The sequence below is a fragment of the Lingula anatina genome, chromosome 8 (genome assembly GCF_051362555.1).
Source record: "Lingula anatina isolate TDL-2025a chromosome 8, LinAna3.0, whole genome shotgun sequence".
Classification (NCBI taxonomy): Eukaryota; Metazoa; Brachiopoda; class Lingulata; order Lingulida; family Lingulidae; genus Lingula; species Lingula anatina.
Genome location: NC_141774.1, coordinates 19,766,335 through 19,789,272, shown reverse-complemented (window position 1 = coordinate 19,789,272; position 22,938 = coordinate 19,766,335). Strand labels below are relative to the sequence as shown.

General features: G+C 36.8%; 3 protein-coding genes across 3 annotated transcripts; all 3 read left to right on the top strand.

Annotated features, from left to right (window-relative positions):
* Window positions 1-2,449: 2,449 nt before the first annotated feature.
* Window positions 2,450-10,786, top strand: LOC147760535 (uncharacterized). The gene is made up of 5 exons (XM_087018910.1): window positions 2,450-2,523; window positions 2,866-3,044; window positions 7,969-8,191; window positions 8,612-8,811; window positions 9,202-10,786. The coding sequence occupies exons 1-5, from the start codon at window positions 2,472-2,474 to the stop codon at window positions 9,697-9,699; spliced, it is 1,152 nt and encodes a 383-aa protein (XP_086875036.1). The 5' UTR covers window positions 2,450-2,471; the 3' UTR covers window positions 9,700-10,786.
* Window positions 10,787-11,415: 629 nt separating this feature from the next.
* On the top strand, window positions 11,416-16,498 carry LOC106173051 (uncharacterized). The gene is made up of 8 exons (XM_013554030.2): window positions 11,416-11,517; window positions 12,693-12,877; window positions 13,165-13,426; window positions 13,939-14,100; window positions 14,471-14,497; window positions 14,903-14,932; window positions 15,523-15,666; window positions 15,933-16,498. Exons 1-8 carry the CDS (start codon window positions 11,463-11,465, stop codon window positions 16,310-16,312), a joined length of 1,245 nt encoding a protein of 414 aa, XP_013409484.2. The 5' UTR covers window positions 11,416-11,462; the 3' UTR covers window positions 16,313-16,498.
* Window positions 16,499-16,923: 425 nt separating this feature from the next.
* Window positions 16,924-22,936, top strand: LOC106173035 (uncharacterized). The gene is made up of 7 exons (XM_013554014.2): window positions 16,924-16,980; window positions 17,329-17,504; window positions 17,845-18,088; window positions 18,511-18,672; window positions 18,968-19,051; window positions 21,414-21,629; window positions 22,014-22,936. Exons 1-7 carry the CDS (start codon window positions 16,926-16,928, stop codon window positions 22,439-22,441), a joined length of 1,365 nt encoding a protein of 454 aa, XP_013409468.2. The 5' UTR covers window positions 16,924-16,925; the 3' UTR covers window positions 22,442-22,936.
* The last annotated feature ends 2 nt before the right edge of the window (window positions 22,937-22,938 follow it).

Here is a 22,938-nt window from a genome sequence, read left to right as displayed (position 1 = left end):
AAATTCCCTCCCGATAAAGGCAGGAATTTTTCAATTTATTCATTCTGGCTGGTTCTATCTTGATTTCTGCTGGTTCGGAATAAGTGCGACGGGGCCCTCAAGTCGCGTGCCAGTTCGAATATCCCTCGAATGTGATCAGAATGTTTTCAATGTTGTCGGAATGCCGTGAAAATATTAAGAATGCAGTCACATTGCTGTTAGAATACTATTCAAATGCCATTCGATAACTTTCCACTTGGAATGCGCTTCGAAAGTTTTTAACATTCAGGCCGACCACAAACATGGGTAAACTATTTGAAATGCACTCAGAATTTTTAGAATGCTCCTTGAATATCCAGGAATGCACAAAGAATTGTCTTTCAGACGGCATTCTTGTTCATTCTGCCTCTAGTGTGACGGGGGTATAACTACGTCCGATCAAGCATAAACTGCTGGTCCCCCCCCCGTGTCTGTTCCACAGCTTCACCTCTGCCCCCCTGTTGGGTGGCATTGCGAGTAAGTTACGCAAGGTGAGTAACGATGGTGCCGTCATGGTCCCCCCCCCCCCCCCCCCCCATGTCAACCCAACCCTTAAACCCATCTCAGCAAACAAAATGTGTATTTCTTCCATTGCTAAGATGAAGCTAAGCTTCTGTCACGTACATCATACAGACTATATACAGTAGACCTACATGTAAAGTTACGTGTAGCACAATAGTAATGGGTCACCGGGGTTACGGTCACAACAACAATAAGTTCTGTGTAGAGGGATGCAATGAGAAAGAGTGTCGATGTACCGCGGAAGATGGATATGATGGTGAAAGGTGGAAGGTACCGGTAGAATGGTACCATCTCTAATTTCTCAGAATAAAAAGCTTTCTAAGTGTGCCTATCATAGGTACAGTACCTGTACTGTGTTAGTTGATATTGTTTTGTATTGTTACCGGTAGACGTCTCTTTAAGTAAAGTACAGTCCGGTGTGCAAGTTTGAATCTCTTCCTGTAACGTTGCGTAATCTATACTACTCTCTTATAGGTAAAACTGATCATTGTATAATTTAATTTGGTTGGCGAACATGTACTAACCGAACTTGTATATAAGGACTTACTCAAAATAAATCGCTCTTTTCTCTGTTCTTTTCTCTTTGTAAGAAACTGAAAGCTCTCTAGAATGTTATTTGTGTTGTTATATTGCCTCTGTGTTTTATCATCACCTGTATTATCATTTGCTGGTTGGTATATATATATTCTGAATTTACCCGCTTTGCTGTGTGATTTTCGACCCGTCGGTTCTAATCTGTATCGTTGCATGAAAATCTAGTCTTATTTTTAAAGTGATTATAAATCAGTTATTAAATGTAAATATGTAAATAAGTTTATTAAGACATGGCAACCAAAAGGTTGAAGTTATACATAAAATGGAGTGAGAATAAAATTTACAAATTAAAATAATAATATACAGGTATAATATAGGATATGCAAATAAAACTTAATGAGATAAAAAAGGGACACATTAAAATAAATGAACAAAGTAAATTTTTGCACAGGCATCTGAAAGTTAGTGTAAAAGAGGATGGAGTTATGATAATTAAATACAACAAAGGCCAAAATAATTTTTTAAAAGAAAAAAATTAGCCCACTAATGGTTTAACAAAGAGAAAGGAATAAAAGTGTTTTTAAAACGTTCAGTTCTAATTTTTGGTATGTTAAAATTTGACAGGCTATTTCTTAGTCTCCTGTGTGGATTGCAGGTGAAAAGGTAGTTCAGCTTGTCTGTGTCATTTTGTATTTTTGCAAAGAATGATTTGCAGAGTTCAACTCTGCGCTCTTTTAATGTAATAAGTTTTGCTTTGTCTAGAGCATCAACATAAGTTAATTCAGGGAAAATGATCCTAAGTGCCCTTGACTGGATGGATTCTATTATTTTACATTGTTCTCCAGTTAATCCAGGGTGCCACACAGGACAAGCATATTCAACCACAGTCCGAATTAAACTCTGATATACCTGAACAAGATCAGATGAGGACAGTTTAGCACGTTTAAGCTGGCGCAGAAAAAATAATCGTATGCATGCTTTTTTATAGTTAAATCAACATGTTCAGACCATTTAAGATTGTTAATGATAAAAACACCCAACAGTTTGAACTGGGATACTTAACTGACATGAGTTCCTCTAATATTAATTGATTGACATTTTGTCTCTGATTGTGTAAACTAGCTGTTTTAGTAGTCTACAGGTACTATCAATGAAGCCACACTGTAGAAGTTTTAACAGAAATCAATAAAAACTGTTTTGTCACTGCACGAACAAATTGATCAAAAAATACTTCTGTTGAATGAGGCACCGCATTGAAGGTCCTGTTATTGCACTTCTTGGAAGTGTCAAAAATGCGCATGCGTTTTTTTTTCCTGTTTTCAAAAACGAGCAAGTAAAACAACACCGTGTGCATTATATGTTGATTGACTAACTGCAGAAAGTGCAGTCGTCTCAACATGGCTTCTATTGGCCAAAGCTTGGTGTTCCTCCTGTGTTTTGTGGAGTCAGGTAAATTACATGTATTTGTGCACTTTCATGCTACATGTACATAGACCAAATAGTTTTGCCTTTAGATAGTACAAATACAGTAAAAAATAGGGGAGGGAGAGAAGTGCGACTGATCTAAATTATTTTTAAATTTTATTTATTTTATTGAATTCAATTTAATATTATTTAATCTTATTTTATCTTATTTTATTGCACAAATAACCAGTCGTATGTAAATATAAAGGGTGTATGGAGAAGAGTTGGGTTTATTTAATCCCCTTTAAAAACTTATAAACTTGAGGAAGACCCGTGAGAGCAAGGGACTTGTTATTTCTTTTGAATTTATATATTTGTCAAAACTAGGAACAGCCATTCAATGCCTTATCTGCCAGTCATTTGGTTACAACTTGGACCCTCTCTCACAAACCCTTTACCGGAATTACGACCGGCGGTGTGAGGATAACCCCTCTGCGGCGACAAGCTTTGGAGAGTGCAGTGGGTCCTGCTATTATCTGAGGGTTTCCCAGTCCTTAACAAAGACAGTAAGTATCCACGGTGTCTCAAGTCTGGTAGTGCAGGTATCAGGGGTAGAGCAGTAAGAAGGGCGCCAATCTATTTATTTGTTTTTCTCTCTCTTCCCCAAAGCTTATCCCGATATTCAAAATAATAAAATACCAGATAAGTGCCATTTCAGAAAAAAATGAACATTTTGGTCATGTCTGTGACCCCCGTATTTTGTGAAATATTTGCACTGATGATTTATAGAACATTCAAAACATATTTGATTTCTATTCACATTGATGGATACTATGGACGTCAACAGTGAAAATATTTATACTTCGGGGATAATGGGAAAAGTCAAAACTGCAAATATTACAAAAAATGTATGCGACCTTGACTTAGCTCACGTAAATTTATTGTGGCAACCCATAAATGAATAATATTTGTTAATATATACTGATACAAATATACAAAAGAGGATATGAGGATGTGTAATTATTTCGATGTACCGTGTAGCTATTTAGTCCCCGGTCACTTTAATAGCACACGCACGGCGAACGTGCGTGTGCCCCCGACAGTGTTAATGATAGGGGGATTACGATAGACAGCGCAAGTCGCTCACAGCGGGAGTCACTATCGCCGCTGTTAGGCCGGTAATTAAGTCTTTAACTTGACTAAATATGTTTCGCTTTGTAACTTGCGTCCTTCAGTCTTGCTGTTGCGGAAGCGCCGGCGAGAAATATCTCCACCTTGCCGATATTTATCCCGACTCCCGACTTGAAAAGTAAAATTGGTTTTGATTTTATCAAAGTCTTATTGTATCAGAAAACCTGCATATTTTCATACGTTAAGAGAATTATAGAAACTGTAAAAAAGCTACTCGTACATCAGGGATAGAAAACAAGACCTTGCAGCACTATAATCTATTATTCATCACCAGAAGTTCCTGTTTCACTTTTTTCTCCCAAATTACAAAGTCTGGTGACAACTGAAAGGTTTTAGCCATTATACCTCAGGGCAGTGAGAGAGTTGATTAAAAGTAATAAAATTATATATTTTGAAGAATTTTCCTAGCCTTCGGCAATTTCCGCAAAGCTTCGGCATGCGCGGCAATACAGATCTGTCGATATCGGTGTGAAAGTGTAATAGCACTGGTGGAATAACGGTTAACGTCGTTGCAAACGTTGTAACCTACCCGACGGGAGTTCGTACCCCAAAGGTACTTTTGAAATTTTGGAATTATCATTATTATTGATATCTTTTAATGTTAAAACAGTTGTGGCTAATTGTTTTTGCAACGAAAAGCAGAGTAGGGAGGATTGTTGTAATTGTTAAAGTTATTATGACTGGGGACATAAATTAGTATGCTAATCGCTCATCATGTATAATGATTGATACGATGGGTATCAGATAGTTTTCATTTGATATAAACGACGAAATATCGGCCTTCCAAAGATCTTTGCTGAATGTTTATAACGTAGGTACTATTATGCGCACAAATATTGATACATGACGCAAACGACATTTCCTCATTTCGGTAATATTAATTTTAATTAAAAATAAAATTAAATTAAATTGAAATTAAAATTAAAATTTGTCTAAACGTGCATATTACCATACACCGTGTTTAAAGGGTTCTCAACACTTTACATCCTAATACAGCTTGTCAATTTTCATGTTTGCTAGTTTATTTTGATTTGAGTGAGGACCGACCCTCTACTAGGACCGCAAATTATATATGAGTATTTTTCTTCAGTGCAAGAGACTGCATAATGGAAAATCAATCTGCAACTCTGGTATAGGATGGCCTTATGTGTGTAATAATATACAAGTAGGGGCAGGGGTACAATTTTATAGTACAATAAGTCATTTATACATCTATTGATCTCATCGTCGGGTCACTGTTTACAATAGCGCTTTGTCGCTGTGCGTACCTTTTTGCATTTGAGTTAGACTCAGTCAGTAACAGCTGGTGATTTTGTCTCTTTTTTTTTTTTTTTTTTTTTTTTTTTTCGTTTCATTGACAAAATTTTGGCCACCTAAGTAGGGAAATGTGGCTCTTTGTTTTGAAATGACATTTCCATTGTTCCTTTGAACACGCAAAAGTCTTCACCAGGAAGCAGATAACACTTACGTCAACATTCTTACTTTGTAATAACCATCCAGGGGGAAAACAAAAGCCTCATTAGGTGTCGTCCTTCACACTGTAAAAGGTGTTAATTTCATGCTTCTATTGTTTGCCCATGAATCATTATGACGAAATTGTAGGGTTGCCAGATCACTCGCGCTCCATTCAATTCTCTTTATCTGCCCTGCAGCCTGGGATGAGTGATACTTGACTGTCCTTTGTTTACATCTGGAGATTTTCTTTATAATTTGATCAGTGTGCATATTATAATATATTTTCAATCTGGAAAAATACGTGATAATGTAACGATTCTTATTTTACGGATAGATAATTACAAAAATTAATTTCAGATATAATACCCCCTATTTCAGCGCCTATTCCTGGCTGCGTTAATTATGGGGGGTTGGAAAGTAATCCGTTAGGACGCGGATGTGATGATAGCTACTCTTACCAACAGTACATCATCGATCAACTAATCTCAGCCACCTGAAGCAGAATAACCAACAAAAGACATATTGGACTACATCTGCCCTCTTGATGAAACATCTTATGTAAAAAAGGCGATGGCGGTCAAAACATACGTGCCTCGTGGTGTATTAAATGTTCATCGTATTTTTTCGTTCATTATTCTTATGACTTAAGCAACCTCACCTCCGTAACACCCTTTTTATTTATTTAAACCATTGTTAGACAAACAAAGGGTTTCACTCCAGATTTCACGATCGAGCAAGTGATCATGAGGAGAGTGTAGCATGCTATAGTAAACTACCCCAAATATATACCCAACACCTCCAGGGTTTCACGATCGAGCAAGTGATCATGAGGAGAGAGTGTAGCAGAGAACTTCATTAATGGTCGTCATAATTGGTGGTTGCCTTGGGAAAATGAGTTACAGGATTACATAATACAGATACGTGATAACAAAAGATAAATACTAATTTTTTCCCTGATACAAAATCCCCTATTTCAGCGCTTATTCCTGACTGCGTTAATTACGGGGGATTAGAAAGTAATCTGTGAGGACGCAGGAGCGATGATTTTACCAACGGTAAATCACCGATTTACTTGACTCCGCTATTTCGAGCAAAATCACCACGAAAAGACAAATTAGACTACGTTCGCCCCCTTATTATAACAAAGAATGTAAAAATTTGATGTCGGTCAAAGAGGCCTAGGCTACGTGCTTCATGGTTTATTAGATAGGCCTATTCATAGGATTTTAGTTCATTGTTATAGCTTTACCTCGCGAGACCCCTTTTATATATTTAAAACACAGCACCCCACAGGTTTGGCGATCATGAAGAAAGGGAGTGTAGCAAAGAACAGAACCTCATTAGGCCCTAATGGTCGTAATAATTGGTGGTTGCATTGTAGGCCTAAAATTGTTCATTTTAGTCGACAAACTAAGCTAGAAGAAAGAACAGATCATTATCGCCTCTCTTTACTTAGGAACAATAACTGGCTAGATGCAGCATTTACAAGTTCTTTTATTTAGAAACTGCCGATCCTTTGTCTGGGACTGCCGTTCAACGCCGTTTAAATGACGTCCGAGAAACGGCGATAACGACAGAGACGTCCTCGAACATTTTTGGACTCGGTGAAAATAAAATAAAAATCCGTTAAGAAGTAGCCTTTTAATGTCCTGGCAAATAACTTTGCGATGGCTCAGGGAGTTCTAGAAAGAATGACAAGAAATTAAACGACATTAGGGTTAATAATAGACTTAAAACTATCAGAGTGTAGGCCTGTCTTAATTACTTCATTTCTAAGACCATCTTGTGATACGAGTCATGCTACACTACAACAGAGGGGGTAGCAGTGGATGATTTAATACAGGGATACCATCGATAGTTTATCAATAGAAAATCGCGATCCTCAAATGTTTTTTTTAATTCATTAAATATAAACTGTTTTTTATCGTGCAATGGGTCTGGTATAGTTGTATTGACCTATCAGTTGGAAACACGTGGTTCGTCTACAATTGCAAATGGCGGAGGTGCCCTGGAAGTTATTGTCGTAAAATTAGCTGGATACGTGCACGTGAGAAAATTATTCATTAAATTCAGTTTTCAAGCGTCAGCTTAATCTGGTAAAATGCCAGACGAAAAAAAATCATAGATAGAGCCTTATGACCCACTGTAGAATGATGCCAAATAATACATCAACGACGAAGTTTATCGGCAGATAAACGTGTTTCCATTCTCGGCTGACTGAGGAATGGTTTGAGAGAGCATTTAAAGAAGAGGCGGGCGAACCAATAGTGAGTAGGAAGTGTGCTGCAATCAAGACGAACAATACCGATCATAAGTGGACAACTAATAACCCCTAATTAAGCCCGGGTTACGCACTGCTGTGTTGACTCCTTGCTGGGGAGCGGTAGCGGCCTCCTACTGCTGTTAGTAATCACGCATTGTCTTCTAACTTGCGGCTTAGTTGACTCCTTGCTGGGAAGGGCTAGCGGCCTCCTACTGCTGTGCGTAACACACATTGTCTTCTAACATGCGGCTACACGTCGGTTGCATTGTATTAATAAAGTAATACCTATTCATAAGGAAGGGGGCGGATGGTAATCTGACGAGTATTAAATCAGTTATCGATTAAACGCGTACCAGTAGTCTTGTTTTTTATTGGCTATACGGTACAGTGTACCTGCAGGGGCGGATCCAGAGATATTTTCTGACAGTTTTCCAAATTATATTTGTGGATCCATCCCCCATTTTTGACCGTCTTCCGACAGAAAAAGACAGATACCCGTCAATGTAAACTTGAAAATCTGACCGTCTTCTGGAAGACTCAGAAGATGGCCTAAATCCTATCCCCAATATCTATCTCTCTAGGACACCAACGCCGCTCTTAACTCACGTGACTGGGTACGCGGTTGCTTAGCAACGACCAGTGTCGAAGAAGGGTGTATGAATCTGACCTTGGCTAATCTGGAGGACATTCAGAACATCCTCCCAAACAGTGTATCCACTGTGACCGCCATGGAGGGACGCCTGTGTGTGTGTAACTCAGACCGATGTAATGTGGATACCACGAGTCTTGCGACATTACCACAAGGTAGGGATTGCAATATTAATGATGTATGCTCCCCAGGGAGGTGAGACCGCCTACGGAGTGCACCAGTGCAAAAATGACCAGGATTCCTTGACTTAAATATTCATATATGTAATTGTATAACTTCAACCTTCGGGTTGCGATTTCTCCAATAAAGATTATTATTATTATTATTATTATTATTAATGATAGTTATTATTATTCTAATACATGTATCATCATCGACATTTTTAGAACTTTTTTTGTCATACTGTTATAGGTCTCTTCCATTAGTATGATTTACAAGTAATATTTACGGAAGTTTTATTTGAATGCATAATGTTCATTTTCATTAGTTTGTAAAAATGATGATTACTTGTTTCTTTTTAAATCAATTATTTCATTTATTTATTTACTGGTATTCATCCATCATTTATGCAAAAGTTCCAGCAGTGCAATGCCCCAAATGTGAGTACATGGAGTATACCTCCAGCGACTTCATGGTACAGTTACTCCTAGGACTTATTGGGAACTGGTTTCTGGGGGAAATGGACCAAAAGTGTGTGTCGAATCCATCTCAGACAAAGACTGTCAGCTGCCGTGGGTCATGTCTGAGCTCTGTGGGCGAAGGGACGATTTCTGCGGTAAGAAAATAAATTATTCAAAAAAAAAATACATACAAACAAACAAACTAAAAAAATAACGAGCCAACAAACAAACAAACAAGAAAGTTCAAGCACATTTATAAATAGATATGTTTTGCTTTGTATTCCATTGCCTGAAACCATTATGAAATAGAATATGTGAAATGTTGGCAGGTGAAGCAACATAAATTTTCAGAAGCACGTTAAGTGGAATACAGTAATGTAAACGAGAAAAAATGTCAATTAAATTTCATGCCACCAATCAAAGTCTATATTGATTCTTTTTGTTCTCCTACAGAATACAAACAAACCAACTAACAAAAAGTGATTGTCATGTTGGTTCTAAAGTGGCTTTTTTTATTTTCACTATATTTTCTTTCTTTAATTAAGTCATTGGTGACCGTCACTATGAAGCTGACGGAGCGGTTATGCTCTGCGAGTAAATCTGCTGACAGATGTTCACGATTGACAGACAGTGACGCAGCCATGACTGGGTTGTTTTCATTGGATGCCTTGACTGGCACCGGCCTACAAAGTCACACCACATCAGCCGAAGTCTGCACATGTAACCAAAATGGATGTACCAGACCGATGACAACACTTTCCAGTGCATCTACGTCCACGACCACGCCCACAAAATCATCTGTGACCCCGACCACGCCCACAAAGTCATCTACAACTAGGATCACAGCTAAGTCTACAAAACCCACACATCCCACGACGACTTTGTCTTCGAAATCTACCAAAGGAATTAAAGAGACCAGTTCAAGTGCTGTTACTGCTACACACAAGCCTCAAACTTCAAGCTGCAGCGGCGTGTGCAGTCTGGAACTGTTGCTAACCACCCTAATGGCTGCCACGTACTGCATGTTATGGTGTTTGTATTAAGATGACGATTAGTTTCAAGTATAGTTTATTCATGTGCACTTACCTGTATATGTGACTTTTATGCACTGCCTATCTCTTTTGGACCATACTGTTGCATCAGAAAATACTTCATCCCGTAGCACTTATAACAAAGATAATATATTCTATATATACATGCATCTTGAAGATTTAGAAATATCTACGTTCGTTAATTTTCTGACTATGTCATGTTTCTGTTAATCACTGAGTGAACTCCAAATTCTGTAAATGAATAGGGGAGAAATGGGCTACTTATTCTTATTTCAATCCATCATTTGTTTATATATATATATATATATGCGAGAAATGGGCTTCATATTCTGGTTTCAATCCATCATTTGGTTAATTAATAAATAATACTGATAGGGTAATATGTGTGCATGTGTCCATGAGAGTACTGAAACAAAGATGTCAGTCACTGGAAGTTTTTTGTTTGAAACTGCATGACCGATGCTTTAGTTGGGAGTGTTTATTTGTTAGCATTCCGTGTCAATACGTTCTCCGCTACAATTATATCCTTTTTTAACGACAGCCAAATTATTTGCATTCAAATATTTCAATATCGTATAGGACAGGATGCGTGTAGATTGTGCAACATACACTGTAAATGCACATGTAGCTAATGCTGGGGTGGTTCTTAACCTAACAAATGTGATTATAATTGTCTCTATTCCGTCTCATGGCGTTTTGTGTTGTTGTTGAATGAGCTTAAAACAGTGTTGATTTAGATTGAGTGAAGTAATAAAAACACTATCATAATTTAAGAAATACTTTGTTGAATACCGGTATACCTGTAAATCTGGGATCCACCGATTAGATTAGATAAATGGGTGAAAGAATGGATAGATATTTTCAGGATCTTACATATTAGATTTAAGATCAGAATCTGAATCTTACATATTAAATCCCGTAGACAACTCGTGAAAGTCTCCAACCATATTTATAATGTGGTTTTGAATAACAAATGTGCACAATGGAAATTGTCGGACTTAATGCGAGGAGTAATTCAACCGAAAATCAAGTTATTTGTCAATTGTCTGCGAATGAAACAAAAACCGAAATAAAACCTTCAGCGCTCTGAACGTATAAGATAACATGACCCGAAGGTCGTTCTGTCATTGATAGTGGAATTTTAACGATCAAATACAACCCTGCACAGTGGGGAGGCAAATCGATCATCAAACTGAAAGACTTAATTCAGACGTTTTAGTTCTTTCGTAAACATTGTTAAGAATTAGACTTGGCTCGCACACCTAGATCGATCTAACAGTATCGATCCATTTCCTAGGCTTTTCTCGCTAAATTACTTTCTGCTTAAGCGGCTTAGATGTCTGGCAAGTGTACTGAAGCTGCTATACGATAATTAATAACCCCCTAGCACCTCCAGTAGGCGTGCCAGACATCTGTTCCGCCTAAGTTGATTGCAATTTAGCGAGAATCCCCTTGGAGATAGATAGATCCACAGTTAGTACGATAGGGTCTGGGAATGGTCCCTGACATGTATATGTTTACGTAGATTTCAATGTGAAAGCGGACCAATTTGGCCCGCAATCATTTTATTGATTGCGCAATTGTAAACCTCTCGGGTCGATCTGAATGAAGTTCGTTTTTCAAACCGCGCTCAGTTTTTTTCGATTGGTATTAGTCGATATTTACATTGCAATATGCGCACGCATACTAGTACATGTACAAGAATAAATTTGCTGCAGTGTCAGTTCTTGAAGTGTGAGAACTAAGAATCCGTAATGAACTTATGGCAGGCTTTTTGTCTTTTATATTTTATAGTTATTCCGAATGTTGGTAAGTACCAGTAAAAACGTGAGGCTTTTTACGAAACTAAAAGATAACAAAAGTTGCATGTTTGTTAGTACATGTATGACCGCATTCAGAACAGCGGACTAACCGAATCAAATATGGCCGATCAAATATGGCCGCCCCACTTGAATGCTTATTGCGTAATCCCCGCTGGGAATCTATTCAGTGTCTAATCGAGAATTAAGCGGCAAGCTTTTCAATAGTCCGCTGTTCTGAATGTGTTCTATGAATGCTACATGTGCCGCCGGTGTGAAGGGAATGGATGTCCGCCGTAATGCATGTCCGTAGGACATGTATTCCTAGGAATGAATGTCCTGCGGACACAAAGTCCTATGAATGCATGTCCTGGCTCTTCCATTCCTCGGAACGCATGTCTTAGGACATAATTTCCTGGGATCTAACGTCCAGGGGACACCCATTACTTAGTATTCTAAGTCCTGCAGACAGGTATCGATGTCCTAGTCGGACGTATTTTCCCAGCTAGACTGTGAAAGGAAATTATGTCCGACAGGAATACATGTCCTAGCTGCGTAAAGATACAGCTGGGAATCTAGGTCCGGGTAGGACAGTACATTCCAGGGAATGCACGTCCATAGGACATGTTTTCCCAGGTTAATCTTTGCCTGCCCCTGCTTCGCCCCTGCTTCGCTTTCCATTGATCTTGCCTGTCACACTAAGATGTTCCAGCTCTTCCTTCCGCATTACGTGTCCTAAAAATTCCAACTGTCTCTTTCGTATGCTTTTTAGAAGGAAACGCTTTGTTCTTGCTCTCTCCAAAACTTCCTGATTTGTTATTCTCTCTGTCCAAGATAATCTCATAATTCTCCCGAGAAACCACATCTCTGCCGCAATTATTAATTACGGCTATTTTGATATATTCGTTTTCATTTCATTAGAACCTTGGGCGAATATGGCTTAAAACAAATTGTATAAAACGACCGATTTTAATGCTATGCACAAGCAACCAAACTGGTTCTGTTAGACTGGTGTTGCTGCCACATCTGTTAAAGTTTTCTGCTTGTGTGCCTGCTTGTACAAGTGTGCCTGCTAAAAATTCAGAATAATCCACGGAGAAGTCCTGAAGAAGGCACTTCTTATCTAACATAGAACTATAGCTGGTCTTTATATTAACGTCTTATCATCGTGTTATTTTTTTCAAGGAGCACTACAGTGCGTAGATTGTATGTATCTGGAGGGTAATGAGACGAGTGCCATAGCCCTTATGAACCGAGCTTTACAAGCTGACCCCCGCTGCATGGACAGCCCGACCGCTATAAATGTCACCAGAAATTGCAGCGAAGCATGTATCCAGTTCCAAGTTAGCATGGTAACCGTGTACGAATCGGTAAATATGTGTCTTTCATATATTTGGGCCTGCTAAGATAAAAGATTAGAGGTGACAAAGTCTGGCTGGCTCTATTTATTATGAAAGTTGGCTCACATTTTAGTAAGCGTTTTCATTACCACAAGTGCATGTAAGCCCTATACATATTTACATGTAATATGAAGTGGTTGCAACATACATGTAATTAATGGCATACCGATTTTTAAAGAAACACCTACTCGCGAAGAGAATAAAGAGAAAAAAGAAATCAAGAGTAAATTGTTATAAATTGTCATTTTTTTCTTTAGGTAAACAAAGCTGTGAACATGACAATTTACTTCCGGTCCTGCGCAGTGGAGCTCCTGGTGACCCCCGGATGTCGGGATATGTCGAATGATGCGCAGAGTCCATTGTTTCAGGAACTGAGTCACAAAGCTGTTTCGGACGTACATCAACTGCTACCTATATTTCAGTATTTCACTATCGTGGACATCCAGGGAAAAGAATGCTTCTGCAATGACGGTGATATGTGTAATAAAGATATCATTAATTTGGGCCCACTCCCAACGGGTAGGCATTGTGTGTTTTTCCTAAGCGGCTCTTTTCTTTTGATTTTGCTTTGATTACAGCTGACAGTTACATTGTATTATCGGCTATAGTGTCTCTATAATTCCAATAGTCGACCCTTGCGTTCAAGTACCGGTGATGATTTTTAGAAATGAACTAAAGGATGAAACAAAAACTGCAACACCACAAGTTTGTTCGATATCTTTGTCAAAGGAACCCTATGGTGCCACGTGAGGAGGTGGTGTTGAAATAATCTTTAACTGCCTTCAAATAATTTTAAGTCAACTACTGTCCTTATGAAATGCAATATAATTTTTAAGTATAAGAAAATCGTCGGCATTTACACCTCTGTAGCCTAACAATACCGGTGCAGTATGTAACAAATGTTTTTCCTTTGCAAAATATTCGATTCAACATACTGTCCTACATAATTACACATCGCAATAATACGGATTGTGTATATGTATGAATTCAGTTTTTAAACTTAGTTTATATTTATTTTACATTAATTGCAGCCATCCCCAGTGTGAGACCTGCGTTGAATATCATCATTCCTTGTGCTTCCGTGGGCATCGTTATCATAGTTTCAGCACCAATAGTTTTTATCTGGGCACTACGGAAAGGCATAATTCTTAGAGTAAAGTTGACTGCAAGAACGAGAAATTTTGAAGGCGATAGTAAGTTTATTTTCTCACGCCGTGGTCAGGCACTACAAGATTTGCAACTTTGATTTCAACGTGAATAAGATCTTGGCGTTTGACAATTGCTGTTCGCTATTTTGTTTTCTAATTGTGCATGCGTATATTTTTCATGATTTCATTTTCAAGAAAACAGCTCGAAGGCCTCATTGTCATTTCCACCATCTGTATCTAAAATGCTTTCTAGAAGGTTTCAGGTTGCAAGACTAAAACTTTTAATTCGCCCAGTGTTTGTCATCAGTTTTGTAAATAATTTTAACTAATATTTTAACAAATTTAATTTTATAACATTTAATGGAAAATTATTATTATTATTGTTATTATGTAATCGTTGCTTGAATTGTTCCAGATGATTTGAAAGAAGGAGACGCCGAAGGTAAAAAATAGCTGCCGTTAACGATAACCCTTAGCGTTATAAGACAATAGTGATTTGCATTTTGTATACTGACAAATGTTGTCCAAACGCGTTGGTAGAGAAAAAGGTAGAGAAAAACAGACATGGATTCTGTTTTATTTTAATTTCTTATTTCATAGTGGTTTAAGACCAGATATTAAAGTTAAGACTGAAGGAAACTCAATAAGACGGACAACTGTTTTTAGATTATGTTTCTGTTTTTAAACAGCATGCTGTATGACTTAAACCCTGTCTGAAACTCCCGCCATCGTCAAATGTTTCGTATCTATAACAACGTATTTAATACAAAAATTGTCCTTCAATATCCATGTTCAGATTTCTAATGATTCATATTTATGTTAACGCTCTCTGCCATAACTCTTTCAGATGAGTGGAGAGAAACCGGTGAAATAAAAGGTAATATTCGACATCTATGACGGTAAATTAAAGCAATTCTTTAATTGAGAGTCAGTCACCAGGAAGCATTCTGCAGAACGTTAAACGTTGTGGTAATATGTGCTGTCAAAACGTGTTGAGTTTCTCAATGAAAAAATGGATTAATATACAATATTCGTATGTTGTTTCATCTTGGTAACGTCGAACATTTATGAGAGTTTAAATATTGTTGTTAAAACTAAAAAGGGGTTAGTTAAGAAGGTGAAATGCTTACAGACCATTTGCGCCTGCAGGGTTTACCCTGAATACTGTTTGTTGGATGAAGAATTAAAACTTTATATTAAAATTAAATCTTAATATTAAAATCTTTCAGTCTGTTGATTGTGAGAAAATGGTTAAATTCTTTTTGGTTGATACCCTGTTATTATCTTTTAATTTATAGATTTGAACTTAATTCTTACGTATATATATATATATATATATATATATATATATATATATAGAGAGAGAGAGAGAGAGAGAGAGAGAGAGAGAGAGAGAGAGAGAGAGAGAGTAGCAACTCCATGATTTAACTCTGTCATGCTCTAATATCAAGCGTCTCTATTTTCTAGGATTCTACTATCATGCCTTTATTTCGTACAATGAGTACGCAAAAGAGGACAAAGCGTTTGTGAAAGGGAGGCTAATACCAGAGTTGGAACGCCGTGGTTTTAGAATATATAAACCCGACGAAAGGGTCGGGGATATTGCAAGACGTAAGCGGAATTTCATATTAATGAAAGATACAAATGCTCAACTCGTGTAGTTAACAAATGTGTTTATTTGCAGCCATAAGATTGAAGTCCATACGTAAGCTGCTTTTTTAATGTTGAAAGTTTTCCATTATTTTTGGGTTTGAAAGAGGAGTTTGAAGCACAGGGTAGTAACCCTCGACCATTGTTCTCAAACAATACACGCTGTATGTGTGTGTGTTTATTATCAGAGTAAATCATTCAAATTTGTACATTTTGTGTATTTCCAGAAAAGGAAGACATTGGCATTGAAGCCAGCAGTCGGTTCATCATGATCGTCTCACCGCGGTATTTTGAAATGGAAGGCGTGAATGACCAATGTGGAAGAGCAAGGAAAAAGCTAAACGACGACAAAATAAGAATAATTCCAATAATTTTGGAAGATTTCGACCGCAAACTGAAACAAAATAAACAATATGCGTCTGTAAGAGAACTAATGAAACAGCCGCGTTTTGAAAAACCCAATGAAGACGCTATGGATAAGTTTTTTAATGACATCGTGGACTTCATGCCAATGCTTGAAAACCAAGCTGAAAGAGCTGATAGAGACGGACTGCACCAAGAACAAATTGAATTAGATGTTGAGATTAATGGCAACGGGGGCGAGTGATATTGATATATCTTTGTCTATGTTTGCATCAAACAGGCTGTATGTGGAACTGAAAATCGGTTGCACAGAATCGTTGAGAAAAGTTCTTATTTCCCTGCCAATGACATATACCACTTATGTTACAACTATACTTTTTATTTGCACGTTATTGAAATAATTTTGAATGAATAAACATCATATGGTATGGCGAAACATTGTGTGAAGCTTTGTGTTTATTTTCCCCGACTCTTAAGTATGATTGTTAAAAAAATCGAACCCATTGTTCTCAACCAGCTGTCTACAGCGTATAGGTAATGACATGAAAACCGACCTACTGTGGTTGAAATGTTCAATAACCGGTAGAAAATGTCGTTATCTTATGTAAATACGCCTCGTCAAGTATTAATAGTAAAAAACCAAAAATCAATAAAGTAGATTAACTGGTTCTAATTATTTCGCTAAAAAACACAATTACTGCAACCGGGGGGAGCGTTTTAAAAGACACTTCAATTTATTTGTATAGTAAATCAATGTCTTATTCAATGGCTGGTATTATAGGCGCATTGATTCGAAGTAAAAACGTGTACTACATGCACTTTCTTTGCTCTGTGGCTTAATGCATTTAACACCCAGCATGCGACAGCTGTGTACGGCTGCAGTGTTTCTTCTCGTCACATTCAACCGCAGAGGTAAGGTAATCTCTAACGTGGTCACAAATAAAACAGTCACGTCTCGTTAACATCTGATCATGTCTAAAACATGTGAAATTGTAGCAAAGATACTTTTATGTGTACAAACGCCATTCTTTCTGGGACAAAAACATATCAACAAAAATCCCATGCTATTTATCCTTGCTAACGAGCAGACAAAGCAGTGAGCCACATATCAAAATTAGTTACCGCCCGGATCCAGATTTATACTCCGCGGATGGGGTAGGGGGGCACATATATATATATATATATATATATATATATATATATATATATATATATATATATATCAGCTAAATTTGATATCAACACAGTGTTAAATTTCAGTTCTTGGCATTCTGTGCATCGACTGCAAATACCTTGAGATAGATGGCGTTAGTGTGTTGGGTCCACTAGGAGACGTGCGCTGTAATAGCAGCCACACGACCGTGAACACGACCGCCGAGTGCAGTGAAGGCTGTGTACAGATGGGATTTTCTTTTCGACATATAAATAAACAGGAGGTGAGTTAAACAAAAAATGTCGTAGGAAATGATGTAATCAAAGGGGTGGGTGGGGTGGGTTTTGGGGCGTTAACATTTATTTATTTATTTATTTATTATTCTTTTTTTTTTTTTGAATGTAAAAAACTTAACTGTACTTGTAGAATGGTAAAATCTCAAAAAGTGATAAATATTATGTAGCTCTTTGCTACATTTCGTTTACAAGCCTTTTTATATTTTTTATTCACGTTGCATTCTTGTAAAGTCTACAAGAACAAATTTAGATAAATAAATCGTTTTTATTATTATTGTTCTTCTTATTATTATTATTATGCAAATTTTATCATTTGTATGTTCACAGAACCATACGGTAGCCTATAGCTTACGGTATTGTGCCGCAAAGCGCCCCGAGGGAGACGGATGTCGTTACATGACTGGGGATTACGCGCGAAAAGGCTCAACGGATTTGAGAATGATAGGATTCGAGAGGTTTTTTAGTTACTTCAGAACGGGAAAGTTTGAAGATTTTGAAGGTGTTGAATGCTACTGTAGTGATGAAGACCGATGTAATGCTGAAGTGAAGAATGTTAACCCGTTGCCGACTGGTAGGTGGTGACACACACACAAACACACACACACACACGCACAGAGGATGAGGCAATGGTAATTCACGGATAAGTGAAAAAATGGTGAATGTAAATGTATTTGTATTGTTTGAGCAAATATAACTGTTCTTGAAAAACAGATTCGATGTAACATGGCGTGCAGTTTTCATTGTTCAAATGTCGACTACTAGATGTTTTTTTGTTTTTTTTTTGTTTTAAATATCGAACTGAATGTATCACTGATGCATTACGTATTTCTTAGACTGTAATAATAAAATGTAGACTTATTTTATAACGACTTATTGGTATCATAATTGATAAATCAATTGTATTATTTGTTGTTTTCAATCATTCGATATCAAAGCACATCATGTTACGTTTGTCATCATTTATTATTCGTTTTATTTCATCTATCATTGCAGCTATTGTCAACTCTTACCTGCCATGGGCCATCATAGCGAGGGTTATAGCCTTGACACTAGTTATCCTGATTGCAACCGGTCTTCGAGTGTGGTGTCTGAAGCATCCTAACAACCTCTATGTTCTGAAGTGGAACTACATGTTTTTCACCAACTGGCAATGCTGTTTGTTATATTATTTTATAGCAATTTGCCTCATTACCCAAATATTGCAATAGTGACATGTGATGTTCGTGTACACAACGTATTACTTTACTCTTCGCGCATTTATTTAAGTTTATGTTGGTATAGTTAAAAATCGAAATACTTGTTTGTTTCACTTTCACTGGAAGTAGGAAACCTTTTCAGAAATACATTCAGGAAATAAGAAAGTTTATTTATGAAAACATACTGTCAAAATAAGTTGAAGAGAAAACACATTCCTAATTGTTGCTAATATTTTCTTTATTCATTCCGACAGGTCCTGTGAGGGATGATGCTTTGTGTGTTACAAAGAAGGATATCTGTTGCCTTTGTTCACTGGCTTGCTGTTCACCGTGTTGCTGTAAGTAATAAGAAGACAAATCTGTAATAAAAAGACAAAGTATGCTTACATAACTGGCAAAAACACCTTTCGGGCTTAGAGCACATTATATATATGTAGACATGTCACAGGCCAGATCCCAATCAAGTTTACTACTTAATCAGCCTAGACCACATCACAATATGGTCTTTGCATTGTTAAAAGCAAAATGACCATATAAATTGTCCAATTAATTTACAGGTGCGCTGCCAGTTTGTTTGCATGAAAGGTGTAGTGAAATAGGGGATGTCATAGATCGAGGTATAAAATGTTGAATTCATGAGACGTTAATGTTTAAAGATTATTGCATAAATATTTAAAGGGAAAACATTTTAATTTTAAAATCTTATACAATGTAAAAGACATATCAAAATACAGATTAATTAAAATATCTCGTAAAGGATGTTTAATCAAGGGCATAGCAGGGAAAGCTAGCAGTTTTATATTTGTATAAATTTTATGAAGAGTAAACCGGTATTTAAATAACAAAAACGTGGATTTTATCCAAGTGAAAAAATATACATGTTAACCTATGACATTATTAAACAGTGATAAGAAGGCTTATTTTGAAAATAAGGATCAGGAATCCATTGGTATCATGCTAATGCAATATTATTCAAGAACTATTTTCATGTTAAAAATAATACCAAATACAAACGTTTCAACCTACTGTTGTTCATTTCACAGTCGTTTTCAGGCAGCTTTTAATCACAGTACAGTGACTTTGATAAGGTTTGTCACACATTTCAGGTCGGTTAATCTTGTGGCATTAATTAATCTATTAAATTTTAATTAATCAGCTGTGAAAAATTCAAATGGACAACAAGTTGCCGTGGCTGTGATCAAGCTAATCAAAACCTCCTTTAAGAATGATAATCTGTTTCACCTGAAAAAAATTACCAAATAGATTAGCCTGCAAAATAACGAGGTTTAGCTATTAATTTACTCTTTTTTGTAATTAATCCTAAAGATAAAAAATATTTTCAAAAAAAAAAAAAAAAAAAAAGCTGAACAAAACATGAATAAACAGACTTTTTCCTATAATCTGTACAAAAACTAAATAAATAACACACAAACAAATGGTGTCTTAACTTTAATTTAAAAATCCTATATTAAGTACTAAATCAATCTGCTTTTTCTTTAAACATTTATGCAATTATTTTTAAAAGTATCGTCCTCGGATGTACTTTACAAACCACTTATAATGAATACAACTATATTTCTTCTGTTTCACCGGTAGGTTTCAAAATGTATGCCTTGATCTATGTCATCCCCTTTTTAATTACACATGCCAATCAAACAAACTGGCAGTTCACCAATTAATTACTTGGTCAATTAACATGCTCATTATGTTATTAACGATGCAATTGGGATGTGGTCTAGGCCAGTTAGTAATTGGACTAGATTGGGATTAGAGAAACAGACTACGCTGTTTTGCTGTTTACAGTGGCTTCCTCGGAGGTCACCTGATATTCTAACCTGCTGAAACCATTTTGGTGTTCGCTAAAAGCCTTGAAAAACGCGTTTAGGTGACAATTTGTGCCTCATTCAAAACGGACTGGGTGGTTTTGGTTTAATTGCAGCAGCATATCCTGAAGGAGAGTGAGTCCTGTGTCCTGGTGGTAAGATGTCGATACATTGGGCGTGGTTTCTGTGTAGGTACATCAGTCTGGGTATTACTCTATAAAACTGTACAGAACATTAATTCCGTTTAACACAATAATCCGTCTGACACTTTCTGTCTTTTTAGCGTCATTCTGACAGAGCTTAACATTTTTATAAAACACTGCTTAACTCATTTTAAGCACTACAAAACCGACCGTTTGCATGCAAAATGTCAAATTCGTCGATAGGCCTACGGTAGTTGCCGACATATGGATACTTTTATGACAGAACCGTGCTTCATCAAAGCCAACCTTTGACCAGCCCAAAGGAGCACTAGCCAATTCAACCACTGCAAATTACACAATGCAGCAGTGCAACAGACTTGGTAGTCAATTAAATGGTAGCCAGACACCTGACTTCATACTTCTCCAGTCAGATATCTTATGTGAGATCTGAATTTTTTTTAAGAAAAGAATGCATTTTTACCTAGGTATACCTTTAGAACTGAAATATTCCATGTTAATTCCATATTAATATGTATATATCCAAAAAACCAAATACCACCTCCGAATATATAAGCAAAACATTGAACTCACAATTGTGTGTTCTCTTTTGCACCATATCTCTGTAATGTCTTCTGTGTGAATGAACCACTCACAGTCAGAGGCAGTATCTATGATTGACTATGGGGGTGTGGGTTGCACTAAGTGCATCACGCAGGGTTGTTTGTTCTTTACAGGTTCATATAGGTATGACGCGATTGTCTCCTATTATGACCACAAAGAAGATGAAGAGCAACAAGAAGAAGATATAGGGAATGGTGATGGAGAAGAGCCAGAAGAAGAAATAGGGAATGCGCATGAAAAGAACAAGCTAAATAAGTGCTTAAACGAGCTTAAACGCCTAAGAGATCGAGGTGATTACAAAATAGTACTGCGGGAAGAAGTCTTCGGGAGTAAGTGGATATAATACATACTTATACTTAATTCTCGGTTAATAAAAATGTTTTGATTATAATAATAACAGTCCATTTTAATCGGAAGGTAATTTACCTTTCTAATTCATTTTTCGTCTTTAAACACTCCCGACTTAACACAAAATTTCCCATTATTTCGTATAATAACGTATGTTTGTTCACACAATATTATTTTCTGATTTCTACACATATCACTAAGCACAAGAATCCGTGCGTGTATTCATTCAGAGTTAAATAAAAGATTTTATGATTTTATAGAGTCCTACTTAAAATATTATGAACATATAGATAACTGATCCCCTCTACATCGTTATTAATGAGTAAACATGCACTGAATCACCATAACTTTTTTTCTCGCTTCAGTACTTGAAGACAATTTTCATAAAAAAATAATGCAAAGTCGACTGTTCATCATGCTCGTCTCCGAGAAGTATTTTACACCGAAACACAAAGACATTTTGGGAGTTGCACAACATCAGGTGAACGCAGGAAAATTGAAAATCATTGCAATCATTCTCCAAGAGATCCAGCGAGATGAACTTGAAAGAGATGAAACTAATGAATTGATCCTCAAATTAATGGACGGTACGTTTTGTAGACCTGGTATAATACTTAAGTGGCCCGCAGAAGAAAATAAAGAAAAAAATGAAATAGAACAAGATCTAGAAAAATTCGGGGAAAAACTTAGGCTGTGCATGCCTAATAAAGTATTCTTAACAAAAGGATGTGTGTGCCTGAAAAGGGAAAACCACAGGTATGAAGAAATGGAAGGCATCCTAAACGCAAATTAAAAACAATGCCCAACTGTCTTGTAACGTTGGTGATGAAAACGCAGAGCCACTATGTTGAAGACAAACCCCGTGACAATAGACCCCGTGAACCCAGTCTTCAGAGTCACTAGAAATTCTTATATCGTATTGAAAGAAAGTTGAAAATGGTAAAGATTGTGCGTCAGGGTTCATACAATATATCATTAGTCCCAATTCATCGAAGGGGAGCCTTGAGATTACTAGTAGGCTTCAGATTACTGATTTAAACCTTCATTTGTTAGAATGATGCAGTTCATGTATTACATATATTCATATTTATGATTATCAGCGATCTTCTATCCTTATCCCCATATGAGAGAAATATTTTGTGAGAAATAAGTGAAATTATTTATCAAAGCAAATTAAGAATTTCAAAAAATAATCATAGATAAGAAGAGATTTGCTTCCTACAGTTATCCCAGTGTAGTGCTTGTATTCCTTTTTTTAAAATAAAATCTAATGTAATAAAATGGTGAAAT

Coding starts and splice junctions, on each gene's coding strand:
- LOC147760535 (XM_087018910.1), top strand. CDS start 2,472: ATGGCTTCTATTGGCCAAAGCTTGGTGTTCCTCCTGTGTTTTGTGGAG. Junction 3,045..7,968: donor CCCAGTCCTTAACAAAGACA/GTAAGTATCCAC, acceptor CTATCTCTCTAG/GACACCAACGCCGCTCTTAA. Junction 8,812..9,201: donor GCGAAGGGACGATTTCTGCG/GTAAGAAAATAA, acceptor TCTTTAATTAAG/TCATTGGTGACCGTCACTAT.
- LOC106173051 (XM_013554030.2), top strand. CDS start 11,463: ATGAACTTATGGCAGGCTTTTTGTCTTTTATATTTTATAGTTATTCCG. Junction 13,427..13,938: donor TTTGGGCCCACTCCCAACGG/GTAGGCATTGTG, acceptor CATTAATTGCAG/CCATCCCCAGTGTGAGACCT. Junction 14,933..15,522: donor AGAAACCGGTGAAATAAAAG/GTAATATTCGAC, acceptor TCTATTTTCTAG/GATTCTACTATCATGCCTTT.
- LOC106173035 (XM_013554014.2), top strand. CDS start 16,926: ATGCGACAGCTGTGTACGGCTGCAGTGTTTCTTCTCGTCACATTCAAC. Junction 18,089..18,510: donor TGTTAACCCGTTGCCGACTG/GTAGGTGGTGAC, acceptor CTATCATTGCAG/CTATTGTCAACTCTTACCTG. Junction 18,673..18,967: donor TTTCACCAACTGGCAATGCT/GTTTGTTATATT, acceptor TCATTCCGACAG/GTCCTGTGAGGGATGATGCT.